General features: G+C 36.9%; 1 protein-coding gene and 1 pseudogene across 1 annotated transcript; one reads left to right on the top strand and one right to left on the bottom strand.

The window, feature by feature from the left end:
• The first annotated feature begins 3,655 nt into the window (after positions 1–3,655).
• Positions 3,656–4,161, top strand: LOC117029382 (60S ribosomal protein L23a-like; annotated as a pseudogene).
• Positions 4,162–23,966: 19,805 nt separating this feature from the next.
• LOC117029918 (UAP56-interacting factor-like) lies at positions 23,967–25,048 on the bottom strand. Its single transcript, XM_033119245.1, is given in 3 exon segments — positions 23,967–24,526; positions 24,528–24,924; positions 24,926–25,048. Coding segments are annotated over 3 exon segments (951 nt in total). The 5' UTR covers positions 25,018–25,048; the 3' UTR covers positions 23,967–24,064.
• Between the last annotated feature and the right edge of the window lie 268 nt (positions 25,049–25,316).

The raw sequence follows: 25,316 nt of genomic DNA on the forward strand, positions 1-25,316 counted from the left end.
CTCATTTTATGAGGACAACATAACCCTGATACCCAAAACCTGGTAAGGATAACACAAAAAAAGAAAATTACATACCAATATCTCTGATGAATAGAGATGCTGATATCTTACACAAAATACTTGCAAATCAAATACAACCATGCATTAAAAAGATTATACATCACAATCAAGTAGGTTTCATCCCCAGGGTACAAGGGTGGTTCAACATATGCAAATTGATCAATGTGATACACCACATAAATAAAATGAAGGAAAAAATAATATTGTTATATCTATAGATGCAGAAAAAGTGTTTGACAAGATACAACATCTACTTATGATTTAAACACTTAACAAAATGGGTATAGATGGAAAAACCTTAACAGAATTAAGGCCATATATGACAAACCCTCAGCTAATGTCATAATTAATGGTGAGGAATGAAGCCCTTTTCTCTATGTTTAGGAATTCGACAGAGTAGTCCCCCATCACCTCTGCTTTTGAATATAGCATTGGAAGTTTTAGCCAGAGTGATCAGGCAAGAGAAAGAAATAAAAGGCATCCAAATAGGGAATGAAGAAATTAAATTGTCAGTTTTTGCAGATGACATGATGCTATGTGTAGAAAACCCTAAAGACTCCACCAAAAAGCTATTAGAAACAATAAACGAATGCAGCAAAGTTGCTGGCTACAAAATCAACATAAAAAAAGTCCATTGCATTCATATATACTAACAATGAAATCTCAGAAAAAGAAATAAAATTAAAAAAACAATTCCTTTTGCAATTGCAACAAAAAGAATAAAATACCTAGGAATAAACTTAACCAAGGATGTGAAAGTCTTATACACTGAAAACTATAACACATTTTTAAAATAAATTTAAAAAGACACAAAGAAATGCAAATAACATTCCATGTTCATGTATTGGAAGTATCAATATATAGAAATAAAATGGCCATATATTCCAAGGCAATAAACAGAGTTAATGCAATCCCCATCAAAATCCCAATGACATTTTTTAAAGAAATAGAACAAAAAAAAAAAATCATCAGATTTGTATGGAATCACAAAAGACCCTGAATAGCCAAAGCAATCCTAAGAAAAAAGAACAATGATGGGTGTATCACATTCCCTGACTTCAGCTTGTACTACAGGGCAACAATTATCAAAACAGTATGGTATTGGCAGTAAAACAGACACACAGACCAATGGAATGGAATCGAGAACCCAGAAATAAATCCACATAAATGTGGACAGACAATTTATTAGGATGAGGCCAAAAATATACAATGGTGAGGGGAGCTAATGCAGTGCTGATACATAAAGAGTTAAAATGAACAGAAAAAGTCTAAGCAGGGACTTGGTTAATCAGGAGGCACAAATAGAGAATTCCCAAGGGGAACTTATCTAAACTAACGAAACAAGTAGAAACCATCTGTCCTGGGAACAGGGACTTATCTAAAGGTTGGAGGACAGTCAAGGCCTAACATTAGACACTACAAGATTACTTTATATTTACTGTGTCAGTCTTCTGATGTAACCTTCCTGTCTGTACACATAAAAGAGAGCTGTAAAATAAAGCAGGTTCAGCAGTCTAATGAGAACTGCTTGCCCTCCCGATCCCATCTTTGTCTCTTGTCTTCTTTTTTCTCAATCCTCGCTCCCCACTTCAGGACCGTTCGTCTCGTCGGCAGGCTCTGACACAATGGAGAAAAGATAGCCTCTTCAATAAATGGTGCTGAGATAATTGGAAAACCATGTGCAAAAACATGAAACTCATGCTACCTGTCACCATGTCCCAAAATTAACTCAAAATGGATCAAAGACATAAACATAAGACTTGAAACAATAAACGGCATAGAAGAAAACATAGTTACTAAGCTTATGGATCCAGGGTTCAAAGACGATTTTATGTATTTGACCTCAAAGGCAAGGGAAGTAAAAGCTAAAATACATCAATAGGACTATATAAAACTAAAAAGATTCTGCACAGCAAAAGAAACCATCAACAAAATAATGAGGCAAACAACAAAATGGGAGAAAATTTTTGCAAACAACGCCCATGATGAGAAGCATCAAAAAGTGTAAAGAACTCATACAACTCAGAAATAAAACCAAAAAAAATTCAATTAAAAAATAAGCAGAGGATCTGAATAGACATTTCTCCAAAGAGGACATACAAATGGTCAATAGACATATGAAAAAAATGTTCAGCATTGCTAATCATCAGATAAATGCGAATAAAAATCACAGTGAGATATAATCACACCAGTTAGAAAGGCTATCATCAACAAGACAAATAATAACAAGTGTTGGAGAACCTGTGGCGGAAAAGGAGCCCTCGTACACTATTGGTGTGAATGCAGATTGGTGCAGCCGCTATGGAAGGCAGTGTGGAGGTTCCTTAAAAAAATTAAGATTATAATTACCATATGACCCAGCAAACCCTCTCATGGGTATCTACCCAGAAAATCTGAATACATTTATCCACAAAGATATATGTTCACTGTTCATTGCCCAATGTTCATTGCAGCTTTATTTATGGTGGCCAAGACATGGAAACAACCAAAGTGTCATTCAATAGATGAATGGATAAAGAAGTTTTGTATATATACACAATAGAATACTATTCTGCCATTAGAAAAGATCAAATAGTGTCCTTTGTGACAACATGGATGGATCTTGAGATTATAATGCTAAGTGAAATAAGTGAGACAGAAAAATTGAGAACCATATGATTTCATTGATATGTGATATATAAAACTGAAAATTACAAAGGAACAAGACTGACAAATGAAGAAACAAAAACTCATATACAGAGACAATAGTTTAGTGGTTACCAGAGGGTAGGGGGGACAAGGGTAGTAAGTAGATGAGGGTAAAATGGATCAAATGTAGGAGGATAAAAAGAGAATTGACTCTGGATGGTGAACACACAATGTGATATGCAGATGATGTTTTACAGAATTGTATACCTGAAACCTATGTAACTTTCCTAACACTTGTCACCCCAATAAACTTTAATAAAAAATAAAATGTGCAGAGGATATGAATAGACATTTTTCCAAAGAAGACATACAAATGGCTAATAGGTACATTAAAAAAGATGCTCACTGTCACTAATGTGAATCAAAACCACAATGAAATATCACCTCACACATATTAGCATGACTATTATCTAAAAGTCAAAAGACAACAAGTGTTGGCTATGATGATGTGAAAAAAACAAAACAAACAGTTGCAAAGTTGGTGGGGATTTAAATTAGTATAGCTACTGTGGAAAACTGTATGGAGGTACTTCCCCAAATTAAAAGTAGAACTACCATAGCATCTAAGAATCCCACTTATTGTTATATATCTGAAGGAATCGAAATCACTATCTTGAGTAGGTATCTGCACCCCCATGTGCATTGCAGCATTATTCACAATAGCAAAGACTAGCCAATACCTATGTATCCATTGATGATTAATTGATAAAGAAAGTGTAATTATTAAATATATATATAACATATATAATTGTATAGCCATATAAAAGACAGAAATTGTGTTATTAGAGACAACACAGATGTACCATAAGAACATTATGCTAAATGAAATAAGTCAGAATGAAAAATACGGTATAATCTCACTTATATGTGGAATCTTATAATGTTAAACCCATGTCTTTTCATGAAGATGGCATTGAAAGCAATGAAGAAAGCTCCTGCCACTCCCAAAGCTGAAGCCAAAGCAAAGGCTTTGAAGGCAAAGAAAGCAGTGCTAGAAAGTGTCCACAGCCACACACACACACACACACGCACACACACACACACACAAATTAAATTAAAATAAAAAGATCTGCACAACACCCAACTTCCAAAGGCCCAAGACACTGCAGCTCTGAGCCCAAATATCCTGGGAAGAGCACCCCCAGAGGAAACAAGCTTGACCACTGTGCCATCATCAAGTTCCCCCTAATGACAGAGTCAGCTATGAAGATAGAAGACAACACTACACCTGTTCTCATTGTGAATGTCAAAGCCAGCAAGCACAAGGTCAAAAAGGCTGTGAAGAAGCTCTATGACATTGATGTGGCCAAGGTCACCACCATGATCAGGCCTGATGGAGAGAAGAAAGCATACGTTCAACTGGCTCCTGACTGTGATGTTTTGGATATTGCCAACAAAATTGGGATCATCTAAACTGAGTCCAGCGGGCTAATTCTAAATATAAAAAATTTTCACTGTAAAAATAAATAATTAAAAAATTATGAATGTGAAATCTGTAACAACAGAGAGACAAATTATGACTGCCAGGAACTGAGGGGGAAGTAAATTGGGGAGATCTTGGTTGAAGGGACAAACTTCTGCTTATACGATGTGTAGGTTCTGAAGATGTATTGTACAGCATGATTACTATAGTTAAAAGTGTTTTATTATATGTTTGAAATTTCCTAAGACAATGTATCTTAAATGTTCTCACCACAAAAACAAAGTGGTAACTGTGTGAGGTGATGGAGATCTTAACCAATCTTTTCATGATAATTATTTCACAATATATATGTGTATGAAATTATCACATTACATACCTTAAATGTACACAATGTTATATGTCAATTATATATCAATAAAACTGGGGAAGAAAAGAATTATCAAGCAAGAAAAATAAACACTGTAAGAACAGTCTGTTCTCAAATCAAGGAATAGCCATAGTCTCTTTAAAGAAATATTGATTTAAATGGATAAAACATTTTTATATTTTATGAAGAAATAAAAATACTTATAAAAATATAGGGCTTTGTATTATTAACATTTTTATTTATATCATAATTCATTATCACAGTAACTGTATAGAGTTCATAATATTATTTTTCTTTTGTGGAAGAGGAAACTGAATGAAACACATAGAGTTACCTCATATTCTACAGCTAATAAGATGTGAAAACAAAGCTAAAACCAGTTCTGGAGAATGTGTAGCCAATGAAATCTTGAGGGAATTTTGGTCAAAGTGAACCTGTGAAAGCCAAGGGGAATAGTATGTATTAAAATAATAGTTTTACCATTCATTAAAATAATAACAACAAAAGTATATTAACCAAAGGGACTATCATTGATATTGTACACATCTAAGACAAGTACTATTTTTCAAACATGTCAGGCTTATGCTAAACACTTTTCATATATTAAGTGATTTGTAATCCTTACAATAAAGCCATATGTGTTGGTTTAATTATCACCATTCAACATATGAAGAAAGTGTGACTTGAAGAGGTTGAGACATTTGGTTAAGAACACATAAAGCATAACTTCTAACCCAAGTCTGTTTAACAACACCTATGCTATGCTGCACCACATTATTTTAACCCAAAGGAATGACCTCAGTGATTTCAAATATCTTTGCAAGTTGGTGTGGGTATGCCTGGTGGTAATGATGGTAGTAGACAAAACCTAACCAGTGTACAACTTATGAGGTAAAGTACCAACATTTGGTCCCCTGAAGACTGATGAGGTATCATTTCCTCTTTAAAAACAATACCTGGGCTGGCCCAGTGGGGTCAGGTGGTTGGAGTGCAGTGCTCCTAAGGATTAGGTTGCCCTTCGATTCCCTCTTGGGCCAGTGAGCTGCGCCCTCTACAGTTAAGATTGTGAACAACGGCTCTCCCTGGAGCTGGGCTGCCCTGAGCAGCTGGAGGTCGGTTTGGGCTGCTCTGTGTTGCCGCTGGCTTTTGTGCTGCCATGGGCTACTGTGTGCCGCCACGAGACACTGGTGGCCAGCGTGAGTGTCTGGCAGCTGGCAAAAGCTGCTGTGAGCTGCTGTGAGCGGCTGACAGACGACCGGAGACTAACTGCCTCAGCCAGAGGAGCGCAAGGCTCATGATACCAGCATTGGCCAGGGAGCTTTGTCCTACAAAACTAGACTGAAAAACAAGGGATTGAACCGCTTTGGTGGGGGGCGGGTAGAAGAAGGGAAAAAACCAAAAAACAATACCCTATTTGATATGACATGAACAGAAAGGCAAAAAAATATAATTTATTCAGAACATTAGTCTTTCATAAGTAGATTCCTACCTAGAAAAGATTTATACCAATTTAAATTGCATTCACTTGATAAAGCTTTATTTCATTTTTTACTATTTATTTTTATTTAATTTGTTTATATTTGATTAATGCTGAAGAAAAAGATAAAAAATAACTTTAAAATTTAACTTTTAATATGAGAAAATTAGAAAGACTTGGGACCTTAGGTTTTAAGTTAAGACAAAATATATGTCAATACTAAAGAATGAGGTACTAAATAAAGCTCAATCCAGATATTGCCACCAATTCTATCTACTGAAATTGATATGTGGTTCTTTGAGGAATTTAAGGTTTCTCATTAACCAGGCAGTTCAGTGTGGTCAAGAAACCAATTGGCTTGTGGTAGAACCTGTGAGGTTTAGAATGGATAGTTTTTCTTTAAGACGAAAGAATATTAATTTGCTATATTGGTAATTCATGCCTTTTCTAATCTCTAGTTTGAATCAGGTCCCCTTGTTACTTTCATATTGCATTCAGTCCTTTTCCTTCATAATACTTAAAGTAGTTTTTACTGATTTATTCTTGGGCTTTTGATTCTCTTTCTCCCCCATAAGGGTAAGGACCTTTTTAGTTTGTTTAATGCCACATCCTCAGTGGCTAATACATAGTGATGCCCATCAAATGTTTGAAAGAATAAATGATTCCTTTTTTTCAAATCATCGTCTGACTTAACTACTTTCTAATAACAAAATTCAAAGGGAATGAGAGGTTTTTTGTTTTATTTTATTTTATTGGGGAAGGGGAACAGGACTTTAGGACTTTTTCCAAGTCAAGTTGTTGTCCTTTCAATCTCAGTTGTGGAGGGCGCAGCTCAGCTCCAGGTCCACCTGCCTCTGCCAGCTGCAGGGGGCGCAGCCCACCATCCCCCAAGGGAGTCAAACCAGCAACCTTGTGGTTGAGAGGACGCGCTCCAACCAACTGAGCCATCTGGGAGCTCAGTGGCAGCTCAGCTCAAGGTGTCGTGTTCAATCTTAGTTGCAGGGGGCGGAGGCCACCATCCCTTGCGGGAGTCCAGGAGTCCAACTGGCCACCTTGTGGTTGATAGCCCACTGGCCCATGTGGGAATTGAACCGCCAGCCGCCGGCGTTAGGAACACGGAGCTCCAACTGCCTGAGCCACCGAGCCGACCAGGGAATGAGAGTTTTTGTAGAGATGGGTGTGGAAGCATTAAATATGGCATCAAGTATTGTATCATGGTAAAAAGGTAATGTCAGTAGCTAGAGAGCAGAAGTTTCACTACTAGTCTATATCCCTAAAATATGGGGTGAAAGTTAGGAAATGTCACTTCCTAAAAATAAAGTTACTCAGAATGAACACAGAAATAATGACAGTAACTGTAGCTTATTAAACATTCTGATCTCAAAATATTTTATTTGTGCAATTAACATGGTAGGAAGACACTACCCTACAGCTCAATTAAATGTTAGATATAGGATAATATTGAATATTCGAAACATGTGAATAAGACATAGAGATAGGTAGAATTCCTCATGGAATCTAGAAGAAGTAAAGTTAGAAGATGACATTTGTCAGCACTGGAATTTTACTGCATCTGGTTGATACATGTGCTTCAATGAATGGAAAGAGATATTTTTATACTGGAGAAACACTATCACAGTTTGTAAGAAATATCTCCCAAATCAACAGGAATTTCTTTTCTCTGTAGTTACCAGTTTCTTATAATTAATTCATTTTCTGTGTTTTATTTTTTTATACACAGAGGGGTTGCATATGAAAATACATCTTTTCATATGTCTGTTGGCCATCTGTATGTCCTCTTTGGATAAATGTCTATTCAGGTTTTTTGCCCAATTTTTAATTGGATTGTTTTTTTTTTCTTGTTGAGTTGTATGAATTCCTTATATATTTTGAATATTAGCCTCTTATCACAGGCACTGTTTGCAAATATCTTCTCCCATTTGGTTGGTTGGCTCTTTATTTTGTTGGTGGTTTCTTTTTCAGTGCAGAAGCTTTTCAGTTTGATATACAGTGGTACCTCGGTTTTTTAACATAATCCATTCTGGAAGACTGTTCGAGTTCTGAAATTTTCGAAAACAGCCAACAGCTAGACCTCAGGATCTTTCACTCAGCGGAAGTCGCGTGACATGTTCGACTTCCAAGGCGTGTTCGAAAACTGAAGCACTTACTTCTGGGTTTACGGCGTTCATAAACCGAAATGTTCATCAACGGAGATGTTCGAAAACCGAGGTACTACTGCAGTCCCATTCATTTATTTTAGCTTTTACTTTCCTTGCTTTTGAGGTCAAATTCATAAGATCCATAAGTTTAGTACCTATGTTTTTCTCTATAAAGTTTATTGTTTCAGGTCTTATGTTTAGGTCTTTCACCCATTTTGAGTTAATTTTGGTACACAGTGGCAGATAGCAGTCTAGTATCATTCTTTGATATATGGCTTTCCAATTCTCCAGGCACCATTTATTGAAGAGGCTGTCTTTTCTCCATTGTATATTTTTGGCTCTTTTGTCAAAACTTACGTGTCCATATTTATGTGGGTTTATTTCTGGGTTTCCAATTCCATTCTATTAGTCTGTGTGTCTGTTTTACTGCCAATACCTTACTGCTTTGATTTTGTTGTCTTGTAGTACAAGCTGAAGTCAGGGAGTATGATAACTCCAACATTATTCTTTTTCTACAGATTGCTTTGGATATTTGGGAGCTTTTGTAGTTCCATACAAATCATTAATTATCAGAGAAATGAGACTAAAAACCACAATGAGGTATCACCTCACACCAGTGAGAATGGCTATCATCAACAAGACAATAACAAGTGTTGGAGAGGCTGTGGAGAAGAAGGAACCCTCACACACTGTTGGTAGGAACAAAGATTGGTGCAGCCACTATAGAAGGCAGTGTGGACATTCCTTAAAAAATTAAGAATAGAACTGCCATATGATCCAGTAATCCCACTCATGGATATTTACCCCAAAACATCTGAAAACCTTTATCCATAAAGATATATGTGCTCCGATGTTCATTGCAGCCTTATTTATGGTGGCCAAGACATGGAAACAATCAAAGTGTCCTACAGATGAGTGGATAAAGAACATGTGGTATATATACACAATGGAATGCTGTTGTGCCATAAGAAAAGAAAAAATAGTGCCATTTGTGACAACATGGATGGATCTCGAGATTACTATGCTAAGCAAAATAAGTGAAACAGAAAATCAAGAACTATATGATTTCACCGATATGTGGGTTATAAAATTGAAAGCAATAAAGGAACAAGACAAACAAATAAAAAACAAAAACTCATAGACACAGACAACAGTTTAGTGGTTACCAGAGGGTAAGGGGGGAGGAGGGTGGTAGACAAGGATAGATGGGATCAAATATATAGTGATAGAAGGAGAACTGACTCTGTGTGGTGAACAATATGATATATAGATGATGTAATACAGGATTGTGCACTTGAAACCTATGGCACTTTGCTAACCATTGTCACGCCAATAAACTAATAAAAAAGAAAGAAAAAGCAAATACAAGTGTTCTTCCCAATGTAAATTAATGAACAGGAATTCTAATTTTCAATTCATTTGATTTGGGAGTTGAAAAGTAAATCAATTCACCAGAGTTTGCTCAGCTCTTAAACTGCTAAAACTAAACATTTGAAATAGAAAATCTGGACTGGCCCAGTTGCTCAGGCGGTTGGAGCTCCATGCTCCTAACTCCGAAGGCTGCCGGTTTGATTCCCACATGGGCCTAGTGGGCTCTCAACCACAAGGTTGCCAGTTCAACTCCTCGAGTCCCGCAAGGGATGGTGGGCTCCGCCCCAAGCAACTAAGATTGAACATGACACATTGAGCTGAGCTGCCACTGAGCTCCCAGATGGCTCAGTTGGTTGGAGTGCGTCCTCTCAACCACAAGGTTGCCGGTTCAACTTCCGCAAGGGATGGTGGGCTGTGCCCCCTGCAACTAGCAACAGCAACTGGAGCTGGAGCTGAGCTGCGCCCTCCACAACTAAGACTGAAAGGACAACAACTTGAAGCTGAACGGCACCCTCCACAACTAAGATTGAAAGGACAACAACTTGACTTGGAAAAAAAGTCCTGGAAGTACACACTGTTCCCCAATAAAGTCCTGTTTCCCTTCCCCAATAAAATCTTAAAAAAAAAAAAAAAGAAATAGAAAATCTGTAGATAAGCTTCTGATAATTTTACCATTTGTTCTCCCATGAAATCTAGCCTGATTCAACTAACTTGATTTAACTTGCAGTAAACAGTAGAATAAGGTATTTCTGAATAGATGCAGACATCTTAGGGATCCTATCCACATAGGAAAAAAGTAATAAAATGTATGTTTTTGTATGTTTTTGGCTTCTTTGTCGAAAATGATTTGACCATATTTTCTGGGTTTATATCTGGGTTCTCAATTCTATTCCATTGGTCTGTGTGTCTGTTTTTCTACCAATACCATATGTTTTGATTATTGTTGCCCTGTAGTACAAGCTGAAGGCAGGGACTGTGATACCTCCAGCATTGTTCTTTTGTCTTAGGATTGCTGTGGCTATTCACAGTCTTTGGTGGTTCCATACAAATCTGATGATTTTTTATTCCTTTTCTTTAAAAATGTCCTTGATATTTTTATGGGGATTGCATAAAATCTGCATATTGTTTTGGGTAATATAGCCATTTTAAGTTATGTTGATTCTTCCAATCCATGAATATGAAATGTCTTTCCATTTTTTTGGGTCTTCTTCAATTTCTTCTTAAAATATCTTATAGTTTTCAGTGTACAGGTCTTTCAAATCCTTGGTTAAGTTTATTCTAGGGTATTTACCCCATTTATTCTTTTTGTTGCAATTGAAAAAGGAATCTTTTTTTTTTTATTTCTTTCTTGAAGTTTCATTGTTAGTATATAGCAATGCAATGGACTTTTGTCAGTTGATTTTGTAGCTGGCAAATTTACTGCATTTGTTTATTGTTTCTAATGGCTTTTTTGCTGGAGACTTTGGGGTTTTCTATATATAGCGTCATGTCATCTGCAAAAATTGACAACTTAATTTCTTCATTCCCTATTTGGGTGCCTTTTATTGCTTTCTCTTGCCTGATTGGTCAGGCTAGGACTTCAAATAGTATGTTGAAAAGCAGAGGTGATAGGGCACCGCCCTGTCATGTTCCTGAACATAGAGCATAGGGCTTCCTTTTTTCACTGTTAATTATGATATGAGCTGAGGGTTTGTCATATATGGCCTTCATTATGTTAAGGTATTTTCCTTTTATACCACTTTTACTAAGTGTTTTAATTACATATGGATGTTGTAACTTGTCAAACACATTTTCTGCATCTATTGATATATATAATCATATGATTTTTTCCCTTTATTTTGCTAATGTGGTGTATCACATTGATCAATTTGCATCTGTTGAATCATCCTTGTGTCCCTGGGGCGAATCCCACTTGGTCGTGATATATAATATTTTTTTTTTTAATTTAATTTAGTGGGGTGACAATTGTTAGTGAAATTACATAGATTTCAGTTGTACAATTCTGTATTACATCATCTGTAAATCCCGTTGTGTGTTCACCATCCAGAGTCAGTTCTCCTTTCATCACCACCATGTATTTGATCCCCCTTACCCTCCTCTCCCATCCCCCACCCCCTTACCCTCTGGTAACCACTAAACTATTGTCTGTGTCTATGAGTTTTTGTTTCTCATTTGTTTGTCTTATTCTTTTGTTGTTTTTGGTTTATATACCACATATCAGTGAAATCATATGGTTCTCTGCTTTTTCTGTCTGACTTATTTCGATTAGCATCATACTCTCAAGATCCATCCATGTTGTAACAAATGTTCCTATATCATCTTTTCTTACCGCTGAATAGTTTTCCACTGTGTATATATACCACAACTTCTTTAGCCATTCATCTATTGAAGGACATTTTCGTTGTCTCCATTTCTTGGCCACCGTAAACAAAGCTGCAATGAACATTGGAGCACACGTGTCTTTATGTATGAATGTTTTCAGATTTTTTGGGTAGATACACACGAGAGGGATTGCTGGGTCATATGGTAATTCTATTCGTAATTTTTTGAGGAACCTCCACACTGCCTTCCATGATGGCTGCACCAGTCTGCAATCCCACCAACAGTGTATGAGGGTTCCTTTTTCTCCACAGCCTCTCCAACACTTGTTACTATTTGTCTTGTTGATGATAGCCATTCTGACTGGGGTGAGGTGATATCTCATTGAGGTTTTTATTTGCATTTCTCTGATGATTAGTGATGTTTAGTATTTTATCATATGTCTATTTGCCATTTGTACGTCCTCTTTGGAGAAATGTCTCTTCAGGTCCTCTGCCCATTTTGCAATTGAGTTCTCTGTTTTTTTGTTGTTGAGTTACATGAATTCCTTGTATATTTTGGATATTAGCCCCTTATCGGAAGCACTGTTTGCAAAAATCTTTTCCCATTCAGTTGGTTGCCTCTTTATTTTGTTGATGGTTCCTTTTGCTGTGCAGAAGCTTTTAAGTTTCACATAGTCCCATTCGCTTATTTTAGCTTTTACTTCCATTGCCTTTGGAGTCAAATTCATAAAATGCTCTTTGAACCGAAGGTCCATAAGTTTAGTACCTATGTTTTCTTCTACGCAATTTATTGTGTCAGGTCTTGTGCTTAAGTCTTTGATCCATTTTGAATTAATTTTGGTACATGGTGACAGATAGCAGTCCAGTTTCATTCTTTTGCACGTGGCTTTCCAATTCTCCCAGCACCATTTATTGAAGAGGCTGTCTTTCCTCCATTGTATATTTTTAGCTTCTTTGTCAAAAATTATCTGTCCATATTTATGTGGTTTTATTTCTGGGTTCTCAATTCTATTCCATTGGTCTATGTGTCTGTTTTTCTGCCAAAACCATGTTGTTTTGATTATTGTAGCCCTGTAGTACAAGCTAAAGACAGGGAGTGTGATACCTCCAGTATTGTTCATTTTTCTTAAGATTGCTTTGGCACTTCAGGGTCTTTTGTGATTCCAAACAAATCTGATGATTTTTTGTTCTATTTCTTTAAACAATGCCATTGGGATTTTGATGGTGATGGCATTAAATCTTATATTGCTTTGAGTAATATGGCCATTTTAACTATGTCGATTCTTCCCATCCATGAGCACGGAATGTCTTTCCATTTCTTTGTGTCTTCTTCAATTTCTTTCAAAAATGTCTTATAGTTTTCAGCGTATAGGTCCTTCACATCCTTGGTTAAGTTTATTCCTAGGTATTTTATTCTTTGTGCTGCAATTACAAAAGGAATTGTTTTATGCATTTCTTTTTCTGAGATTTCATTGTTAGTATGTAGGAATGCAATGGACTTTTGTACGTTGATTTTGTAGCCAGCAACTTTACTGTATTTGTTGATTGTTTCTAATAGCTGTTTGGTGGAGTTTTTAGGGTTTTCTATGTACAGCATCATGTCATCTGCAAAGAGTGATAATTTAACTACTTCATTCCCAATTTGGATGCCTTTTATTTCTTTCTGTTGCCTGATTGCTCTGGCAAGGACTTCCAACACTATGTTGAAAAGCAGAGATAATAGGGGACAGCCCCGTCGTGTTCTTGAACGTAGAGCACAGGGCTTCAGTTTTTCACCATTAATTATGAGATTAGCCGAGGGCTTGTCATATATGGCCTTTATTATGTTAAGGTATTTTCCTTCTATACCCATTTTATTAAGTGTTTTAATCATAAACGGATGCCGTATCTTGTCAAATGCTTTTTATGCATCAATTGATATAATCATATAATTTTTGTCCTTTATTTTGTTTATGTGATGTATCATATTGAGGATTTGCGGATGTTGAACCATCCTTGTGCCCCAGGGATGAACCCCACTTGGTCGTGATGAATGATCTTTTTAATGCATTGTTGTATTCGATTTGCTAGAATTTTGTTTAGAATTTTTACATCTGTATTCATCAAAGATATTGGTCTGTAGTTTTCTTTTTTTGTGTTGTCCTTACAAGGTTTTGATATCACGGTAATGTTGGCCTCGTAAAATGAGTTAGGGAGTACTGACTCTTCTTCAATTTTTTGGAAGAGTTTGAGCAGGATTGGTGTTATATCCTCTTTGAAGGTTTGGTAGAAGTCACTAGTGAAGCCATCTGGTCCTGGACTTTTGCTTTCGGGAAGGTTTTGTATGACTGATTCAATTTCGTTACTGTTGATCGGTCTGTTTAGATTTTCCGGTTCTTCATGGTTCAGCCTTGAAAGGCTATATGTTTCTAAGAACTTGTCCATTTCTTCTAGGTTATTGAATTTGGTGGCATATAGTCCTTCATAGTATTCTTGGATGATCCTTTGTATTTCTATGGTGTCCGTGATAACTTCCCCTTTTTCATTTCTGATTTTGTTAGTTAGTGTCTTCTCTGTTTTTATCTTAGTCTAGCCAAGGGTTTGTCAATTTTGTTAATCTTTTCAAAGAATCAGCTCTTTGTCACATTAATTTTTTTCTATTGTCTTTTTGTTGTCTATTTCATTGAGTTCTGCTCTGACTTTTGTTATTTCCTTTCTTCTGCTGACCTTGGGTTCCACTTGGTCTTATTTTTCTAGTTCTTTAAGGTGTAACATGAGGTTATTTATTTGGGATTTTCCTTGTTTCTTGAGATAGGCCTGTAATGATATAAATTTCCCTCTTAAAACTACTTTCGCTGCATCCCAAAAATTTTGGTAGGATGTATTTTCATTGGCATTTGTTTCTATGAATCTTTTCATCTCTCCTCTAATTTCTTCTTTGACCCAGTCGTTCTTTAAAAGTATGTTGTTTAATCTCCATGTATTTGTGTTTTTCCTGCTTTCATTTTGCAGTTGATACCTAATTTCAAAGCCTTGTGTTCAGAGAATACGCTTGGTATGATTTCAATCTTCTTAAATTTGCTGAGACCGATTTTATGTCCCAATATATGGTTTATCCTTGAGAATGTTCCAGGTACACTAGAAAAGAATGTATAGTCTGATGTTTTAGCATGAAGTGCTCTATATATGTCAGTTATGTCCATTTCCTCTAATGTGTCATTTAGGGCTGCTATTTCGTTATTTACTTTCTGTTTGGATGATCTATCCTGTGGCGTGTCAGCTGCCACAAATCGAACAGTACCTGAATGGGGGAGTGGGAATGAAAAAAGACACTCCCACAAATGATGATGCGGCCGGTCTTCAGTGATGCTGAAGCACCGAGTTTACTTTCCTTCACCAATTTATACCATCTGTGTACGTGCAGCTGAACAATCACGAGTGTGCATTACCTCATTAAGAGTAAATTTTTAACTTCTACTTAGAAACTACAAAATCACTGAAACTTCCCCAAAGTCATTATCTCATGACAAAGCCCACCAATTATCCTGCTAAACTTCAGTCCTCAGTGTCCGGGAACCGGTTACTCCCACCTCATTCCTCAGCAGCTTGGAAGCATCCTCCAGGTGCAGGCAGAGATAATGCCTTAGGAGCTGAAACAAGTTAATCATAAACTGAGCCAGTCTGCAAGGCTTCAGAATAACAAGAAATTATGGCTCCCCACACTATCCATAACTGTCAATGATGTATTTAAGTCCCCTAGTATAATTGTGTTTTGGTCAATTTCTCCCTTTAGTTCTGTTAGGAGTTACTTGGTATAATTCGGTGCTCCCTGATTGGGGGCATGAATATTGTTGACTGTTATGTCTTCTTGTTGTATAGTCCCTTTTACCATTATGAAATGTCCATCTTCGTCTCTTGTTATCTTTTTCACCCTGAAGTCTGTTTCATCTGATATCATTATGGCTACACCTGATTTTCTCTGGGTACCATTTGTTTGGAGTGTAAATTTCCACCCTTTCAATTTGAGTCTATGCTTGTCCTTGTAGCTGAGATGTGTCTCTTGGAGACAGCATATGGTTGGGTTTTGTTTTTTGATCCAATCTACTACTCTGTGTCTTTTTATTGGTGAGTTCAGTCCATTTACATTTAGGGTGATTATTGATATGTGAGGATTTCCTGTCATTCTATGTTTAGTTTTTTTGGTAAGGCTGTGTTTCCATTGTTTCTTTGCCTTTTTGTTGTTGTCTATTATTTCTGTGTGGTGGTATTCTAAGATGTTTCCCTCTGTTTCTTCTTTTATTACAGTATATGTTTCAGTTCTGGATTTTTTTTTGAGTGGTTACCCTTAAGTTTATGTAAAAGAAAATTTGATATTTAGAGTATTCCATTTTCTTTAGTACGCTTACTTTCTCCATTCCCATATTCCGGTTCAGGTCTTTACTCTCCCCTTTTTATGTTTTGGTTGCCACAAATTGTCCCTGTTGATGGTGGTCGAATAGCCTCCTTTAGTATGTCTTGTAGTGCAGGTCATGTATTAGAAAATTCCCTCAGCTTCTGTATGTCTGGAAAGGTCTTTATTCCTTCTTCATTCTAAGTGTGCTTTTCCAGGACCCATCAGCTCCAAGTCAAGTAGTTGTTTCAATCTAGTTGTAGAGGGTGCCGCTCACAGTGGCCCATGTGGGGATTGAACCGGCAACCTTGTTGTTAAGAGCACCACGCTCTAACCAGCTGAGCTAACCGGCCACCCCTCCTCCTTCATATCTAAAGGATATCTTTCCTGGATATATTATTCTTGGCTCATTATTTCTCTCTTTGAATGGTTTGAATATTTGGTTCCCTCCTGGCTTGTAGAGTTTCTGCTGAAAAATCTGATGATAATCTAATGGGCTTTCCTTTGTAGGTACCGTCTTCTTTTCCCTGGCTGCTTTGAGGATTCTTTCTTTGTCGTTGGTTTTAGACAGCTTCAATACAATGTGCCTTGGAGGTCTGTTGGGATTGAGGTAATTAGGTGTTCTATTTGCTTCTTGGATTCGAGGATCCAGTTCTGTCCACAAGTTTGGGAAGTTCTCACCAACAATTTTTTTGAATATATTCTGTGTTCCCTTCTCTCTATCTTTTCCTTCTGGTATGTCCATTATTCTTATATTGCTCTTTCTGATGGAGTCATAAAGTTCTTGTAGAGTTCTTTCATTTCTTTTAAGTCTCAAGTCTCTTTCTTCTTCCATCCGTGTAATTTCCAGGTTTCTATCTTTGATGTCACTGATTCTTTCTTCCATCTGGTCAACTCTACTACCTAAGCTGGTTATTTAATCTTAGTTTCTTCTATTGAGTTCTTAATCTGCAGAAATTCTATTTGGTTCTTTTTAAAATTTCAATCTGTTTCGTAAAATGCTCATGTTGTTCTTTGATTGCGTCTGAGTTCATTAAACTGCCTTTCTGTGTTTTCTTGCATCTCATTGAGTGTTTTCAGAACTGCAATCTTGAATTCTCTGTCATTTAAGTCACATATTTCCATATCTTTAAGTTCCTTTTCTGGAGACTTCTCACTTTCTTTCTGAGCTGTCTTGTTGCCTTGGTTATTCATGGCAATTACTGATTTATTATTTCTCTTCCTAGATATCTACAGGAGTGGCTTCTGCAAGAGGTTGATAGGAAGAGGTCTTTCTTTTGTTTTCCATTACTTTTAGGTAGAATGTTTTATTTTCTCTCCGACTGCAGCTTTTTTTTTTTTATCTTGCACACGGTTGTGCTACGTTTTCTCTGCACTATTCCAGCTTCTCACGGAAGGTGGGGATTCCCTGGTAGACAGACTTCTCCTCTGTTAATAGTTTGCCTGGGTCACAGGGCGCAGTGTCCGTGTGGGTATGCGGAGAGCTTTTGAATTTCCAAAGCTCTTCCTGCACCAGATTCAGAGCCTGTATGTTTCAGCAGCTCTGTTTACTCCTGCAGGGATCTGCCTAGATAGGTGGGGCCAGTTGTGGGGTGAGTTGTGAGAGGTGGCCAAGAGCAATGGAGGCAACCACCACCACAGCCGGTCCTGCTTTCACAACTCCCTCCTCCTTGCCAGCACTAGTTTGGCTGCGAATCTGTGTCTGCAGTCCACAGTTCTCAGAATAGCAAATATTCTATTCTTTTGATCTGACACTGCTACTGTTCTGCTTCTATCACTGGGCAGGTGGGGGTACGGTGAGCTCTGGCAGGGTAGGGAGGGACGGCTAGTCTCAGTGCCTAAGTCTTCCGTTCTTTCTCGGCAGTGAGTGCTTAAACCACTGTTTTCAGCCTTCTTCCCTCAGTCTTTTCTCTGCAGTCTCTGCCATGAGTGTTGGGTTCAGCCATGTTGTATGCTGCCTCCTCAGCCCTGTGGGTCATAAGCTGAGCCCTAGCAGTCCGAGTTCTTCCCTCTCCTGCAGTTGAGGTAGTTCCAGGATGCAGCGAGCTCAGAGAACTGAGCTAGGTCGGCGTCCTTCGTCAGCGAGGCTCAGTCTCCGCACTTCTCCCTTCCCTCCACCCCTGCTCACGAGATTCGGCCACCTTTAGGTGAATTCAGTAGTGGGCTTCTTCGTCTTGCCTGACTTCTGTGCAGGGAGTCCTTTGTGAAGTTGTTGTTGTTCGATTAGTTGTAAATTCCAGGGGAACTTTACAGAGGCTCATCTCACGCCGCCATTTTGATGATGTCACTTGTGATGTATAATCTTTTTATTGCATTGTTGCTTTGGATTTGTTAGAATTTAGTTTAGGATTTTTATGCCTGTATTCATCATAGATGTTAGTCCGTAATTTTCTTTTCTTGTGTTACACTTACCAGGTTTTGGATCAGGATAATGTTGGCCTCATAAAATGCGTTAGGGAGTGTTGTCTCTACTTCTATTTTTGGAAAAGTTTGAGTAGATCATGTATTAGATTCTCTTTCATTGTTTGGTAGAATTCCCTAGTGAAGCCATCAGGTCCTGGACTTTTGATTTTGAGGAAGTTTCTGATGACTGATTGAATTTCTTACTGATGATCAGTCTATTTAGATTTTCCATTTCTTTGTGATTCAGCCTTGGGAAGGCTTTGTGTTTCTAAGAACATGTCCATTTCTTCTAGGGTATTGAATTTGTGACATATAATCCTTCATAGTATTCTTCAATGATCTTTGTATTTCTGTGGCATCTGTGGTAACTTCCCCTCTTTCATTTCTGATTTTGTTTATTTGTGTCTTTTCTCTTTTTATTTTAGTGAGTCTGTCCAAGTGTATGTCAATTTTATCAATCTTTTCAAGACCACCTCTTTCTTGCATTGTTTTTTCTGTTTTTCTATTCTGTATTTCACTTATTTCTGCTCTGATTTTTATTATTTCCTTCCTTCTGCTGACTTTGGGTTTCAGTTTTTCTTTTTTTTCTAGTTCTTTAAGGTGTAATGTGTGGTTATTTATCTGGGATTTTTATTCTTTCTTGAGATAGGCTTGTAATGATATAAATTTCCCTCTCAAAACTGCTTTCACTACATCCCAAAAATTTTGGTAGGATGTATTTTCATTGTCATTTGTTTCCATGTATCTTTTGATCTCTCCACTTATTTCTACTTTGACCTAGTCTTTAAAAGTATATTATTTAATCTTCCCATATTTGTGGTTTTTCTTGCTTTCTTTTTGCCATTGATATCCAATTTCAAAGCCTTGTGATCAAAGATATGTTTTTTATGATTTCATTCTTCTTAAATTAGCTGAGGCTAGATTTTTGTCCCAATATATGGTGTATCCTTGACAGTGTTCCATGTACCTCATGAAAGAATGTATAGTGTGATGTTCTAGGATGAAGTGCTCTATAAATGTCAATTAGCTCTATTTGGTCTAATGTGTCATTTAGGGCTAATGTTTTCTTACTCATATTCTGTTTGGATCATCTATCTATAGCTGTCAATGATGTATTTAGATCCTCTACTATAATTGTGTTTTGGTTAATTTCTCCCTTTAGTTCTGTTAGTAGTGGCTTTGTATATTTCAGTGCTCCATGATTGGGGGCATAAATACTAATGAATGTTATGTCTTCTTGTTGTAATTCCCATTTATCATTCTGAAATGCCCATCTGTGTCTCTTGTTACATTTTTTATCCTGAAGACTGTTTCATCTGATATCATTATAGCTAAACGTGCTTTTTTCTGAATGCTGTTTGCTTGGTTTGTTAATTTCCACTCTTTCACCTTGAGTCTATATGTGTCCGTGTAGGTGAGATATGTGTCTTGGAGGCAACATATGGATGGGTTTAGCTGTTTGATCCATTGTGCTACTCTGTGCCGTTTTATTGGTGAGTTCAGTCTATTTACATTTAGGGTGATTATTCATATATGAGGATTTCTTTTCATTCAATCTCTGGTTTTCTGGTAGGATGCTGCCTCGATTTTTCTTTGCCTTTTTGTTGCTGTCTATTATTTTGGTGTGGTGGTATTTTATAATATTTCCCCATGATTTTCTTTTTCATTTTACATATTTCACCTCTGGATTTTTTTTTTTTTTGAGTGGTTACCATTAAGTTTATGTAAAAGAATTTTCATAGATAGAATATTCCATTTCTTCCGCTTGATTACTTTCTCCATTTCCTTGTGCCAGTTAAGACATTTACTCTCTCTCCTTTTATGTTCTGTTGTTACAGATTATCTCTATTTATTCTGTGGTTTGATTTCTGTGCTGCAGTAGCAAGTTGTCTTTATTCTCTTTTTTAAAAGTGTCTTTCTTCTTTACTCTGTATGTTATCTTTAAGTGTAGAGTGTGTTATTTGGTGTAGGGGTTGCCATTTCCTGCTTCTATCTGTCTTTTCATAATACTACTCATGGTTTTTTATTCTTTTGCTTTTTCGTTTCAGGTCAAATAACCTCCTTGTGTATTTCTTTTAGTGTAGGTCGTGTGTTAGAAAATTCCCTCAGCTTCTGTATGTCTGGAAAGGTCTTTATTCCTCCTTCATATCTAAAGGATATCTTTTCTAAATATATTATTATTGGCTCATAATTTATCTGTTTCATTAGTTTGAATATTGGATCCCCCTTACTTCTGGCTTGTAAAGTTTATCCTGAAAAATCTGATCATAATATAAAGGGCTTTTCTTTGTAGGTTACAGTTTTCTTCTCCCTGGGAGCCTTGAGGATTCTTTCTTTGTCGTTGATTTTAGACAGCTTCAATACAATGTGCCATGGAAAGGGCCTGTTTGGATTGAGGCAATTAGGTATTCTATTTGCTTCTTGGGTTTGAGGATGCAGTTCTTTTCACAAGTTTGGGAAGTCCTTGTTGACTATTTGTTTGAATACACTCTCTGTTCCCTTCTCCCTTTCTTCTCCTTCTGGTATACCCATTATTTTTATATTGCTGTTTCTGATGGAGTCAGAAAGTTCTTTTAGGGTCCTTTCATTTCTTTTAACTCTCAAGTCTCTCTCTTCTTCCATCTGTGTCATTTTCAGATTTCTGTCTTCGATGTAGTGACATCTTTCCTTCATCTGCTCAGCTCTATTGCCTAAGCTATCTTTCCTTATTTATTTTTTTCTGTGTTCTTTGATATATTATTATTATTCAAATTTTTTTATTAGTTTCAGGTGCACAAGACAAAGTAATACTTAGGTGTTTATCTTTTATATCCCTCACACTGTGTGAACCCCCTCCATCCACTATCCCTCTGACATCGCACAGAGCCATTACTTTTCCACTGACTCTATTCCTAATGCTGTACCCAGCTACTTGTAAGCACATGCATATACATATATATACATATACATATACATACAAACTTGTAGTAGACATTCATTATTGTTCAGCTTCAGCTTCAGGTGTACAATGCAGTGATCAAGCATCTACATCATCCCTGAGGTGGTCTCCCTAATGAGACAAGTGTCCATCGGATACCCTACAAAATCTTTACAACATTATTGATTACATTCCCCAAATTTATTTTCAGAACCCCGTGGCAATCTTGTGGTTACTGACTGTTTTCTAATCCCCTGACCTTCGCCCTTATCCCCACCCCCCTCCTATCTAGCAACGTTCAGTTTTTCCTCTATGTCTCCAAAACAGTTTCTGATTAGTTCATTCACTTATTCTTTTCTTTAGATTCCACATAAAAGTGAGATCATATGGTATTTGTCTTTCTCTGTTTGACTTATTTCACTTAACATAACGTTCTCTAGGTCCATCCATGTTGTTGCAAGTGGTAAGATTTCTTCTTTATGGCTGTGTAATACTCCATTGTATAAATGTACTACAGTTTCTTTTTTTTTTTTTTTTTTTTTTTTTTTTGCATGAAGAGCAAAAGTTTAATATACCAAGGACACTGTTGTTTGATGAACTTAATGTCAATATTTGGGGCAATTTTTAAGGTTTTTCAAAAAAAATGCATTAATAATAGCTTTGTACAATATTTAAAATAACAAGACAATGAAAACATCTTTATACCATATTTTCACAAATTGTTCTATAGACAGCAAACTCGTGCTCAGTTGTTTTTCCTTTGCTTTAAAATAAGCTATCAGAAATTCTAAACCAGTCTAAAATGTATTGTTCATGGATCAAATCTAAGCATTCATTCTTGCAAAAATGTTTTGCAGTGAGTCCTTGGCCTAAAAAGAGACTAAAGTTTATTTCCAAATTGTGTGACTGGCTTCCAATAATCCTTTATCAGTAGACTTACTGGCAAAATACCAGATATTAAGGATCAGATTTAATTCTTTGGTATAATAAGCATGAAACTATTTTTGATAGCTTTCCGTGGGTAGCATGAACCACGTAACCCAAGGAGCATGGGAGACAACAATGAAATCTAGTATACAATGCAAGGCAGGCAGGAGTTATAACTTAATGTTTTGTTTCGCTTTTTGTTTTTGTTTGTTTTTTTTATAGGGGAAATCAACTCTAATAATACACTCTAGGGAAGCTAACACCTACTTAGAGGTTTTAACATTATAGCAAACCAAAAGGTTAGCTTCAAAACGACCAAACTTGTAGCTGGGTATTTTGCTGCATTTTGGCATTATACCATAGCTTGTAGATTACAACCATCTGAGGACTCAGCACTAGCTTGGCACAGCAAACTAACTCCTTCCCCTCCAGAGTGTGGCTGGGTCGGGGGACCTTTTCTCACCCTAAACGCCTGAACTTTACACAAGAAGTAAGAGTGAAAGGTATAAAATAAGGTTATGATGTTACCCTAGTCTCATTTTGCATTTTTTTCTTTGTGACATATACTAGTTTTGTTTTTGGAGCTGTATACTGTTTATTTAGCAAGCTTAAATGCTGATAAATTTAACTTTTCGAATAAGAAGTATAAGACTTTATGGCTATGAATTTTACTATCAGAATATCTAAGGGACTCATTTTAATTTTTCTAAATGTCATTTGGAGACTTCTTTGTGGACACTAGACTCAAGATTACCATAAATCCAAACAGTATAGCTATGACCTGGGTTTTAAAGTTTTTCACCTCAGTTACCAGTACCTGTCTTCAACCTATTTCCTCTCATGCTTTTTTCATTTACTTACACAAACTGTCAGATTTTTACATTGGATCTTCTCCAAGGCTCTACTAGATAATTTTGTAAACATGCATTTATGGCCTTCAAACAGCAACATTTTAAACTGAGACTAATGCCTAGAGTCACCTTTCTTGTTAAAATTTCAACTTTAAAGATTTACAACTCTAGAGGATTGACCTAATACTATCTGAAAAACGAGCCAAGTTCCAGATATTCCCATAAATCTTAAAACCCAAAAGTAGAATTCTAATTTTTTTAATAGCGCTAATGAAAGTCAACTGTACTTATTACATCAACACTATCTATTAAAGAATAAGTGACAGCAACAAAGGGACCTACTCATATTTCTGAAGACCAAGATTTATCATGGCAAAGTGTAAAAAATGGGCCAAGGAGATGAGATCCTAAATACCACTATCATAAAAATAATTAATTTCTCTTTCTGTCTTCTTCCTGCTTCATGAGAAACCAAAAAAGTTAAACAGAACTGTTCTGTCTGGGCCAACCAAGAAATCTTTAAGAACAGATAGGTATATTCCCTGTTATTCTTTCAGGGCACGATTTATACATGTTTTTTTTTAAAAAAAAAACTTCAAAAATAAAAATAAGAGTAATCTAGCCTTGTGAATATTTTGAAATAAAGTTCCTTGAATTTCTGTGATAAACTCTTCAAGCAATTCAACTTTTTAAACAGAGTCATCACTCCAAAAGTCCCTTTGACATGGGATCTATCCCACGGTTACAAAGCGGCTTCCTCCTTTGTTGAACGTGAGAGTGGCTCTTTGTTCCTTCAGGATCCCAAATCGTTCATTCAAAGTCATCCCAGTCTGTTTTCCAACACTATTTATGTCAAATTGCAGGGGGACACCTTTAGGAACTTTCTTTACATCAGACTGCTCCCGTTTTGTTAAGAATGAGGGTACAGCAGTACGAGTTAATCGTGGTTTCTGAGTTACTGGGCACTGCACTGCTCCAGGGTTATCAATGGACACAGTCAAAATTCCTCCATTTGTGGTGGAAGTTCGCCATTGACGAGTTCTCTTTGCTACTACATCGTCTAGCAGTTGTTCTGTGTTCAACTGGGCCTGAGCCTTCAGGCCTCTTCTGAAAAGAAAAGTTGCCTGACGAGTGTCTTTCTGGTGACTTAATTTATTTCCACTCCTGGTATAATTGGCTGGAATGTTATTTTTTTCTATTTAGCTGGTTAGATCTCTTGAGAACTGCAACTGTTTTTCTCTGCACTTCATTTTGTCTCAGAAGGTTTGCCTTCCTTTTTAATGCTGGAAAATATCGTTCTATATTCTTATCACTTAGAGGTGGTCGATTCATAGGGCTAATTCCTTTTCGAATTCCAGTTGCTTTCCTAGCTGCAAGTCCAGTGATAACTCCGTAAGGACGTTTCTTTCCAGGCATCACTCTTCCTCTACGACTCAGACTATTCTTACCAAAACCAGAATTCTGTTGGATTCCCCATCGTACTCTCATCCTGAATTGCCGGGCGCCACTTTGCTGGAGTCTTCTATTTAGTCTCGGAAAATTCTGCTTCTTTCCTTCCTTTCGATTCAATTTGATGATATCATCCAGAGACATCAATTTTGTCGAGGTTTTCATTACTGCGGACTTTCGGCGGCGGTGACGGGGTCGCCGTGGCTCCCACTAACCGGGTACCAAACCGGTTCATGGCTGGAGACGTCGCGCTGGATCAGTCAGTGGAGAAGGCCTACAGTTTCTTTTTCTTTTTTAATTTGAGGATTTTTTCTTTTGATTTTTTTTAATTAGTTTCAGGTGCACAAGACAAAGTAATACTTAGACGTTTATCATTTATAACCCTCACACTGTGTGAACCCCACTCCCCCCATCCACTATCCCTCTGACATCGCACAGAGACATTACATTTCCAATGCCTCTATTCCTAATGCTGTACTCCGCTTCTTGTAAGTATATACATACATATACATACATACATATATATATATATAA

This window comes from Rhinolophus ferrumequinum, chromosome X, assembly GCF_004115265.2.
Source record: "Rhinolophus ferrumequinum isolate MPI-CBG mRhiFer1 chromosome X, mRhiFer1_v1.p, whole genome shotgun sequence".
NCBI classification, from domain to species: Eukaryota; Metazoa; Chordata; class Mammalia; order Chiroptera; family Rhinolophidae; genus Rhinolophus; species Rhinolophus ferrumequinum.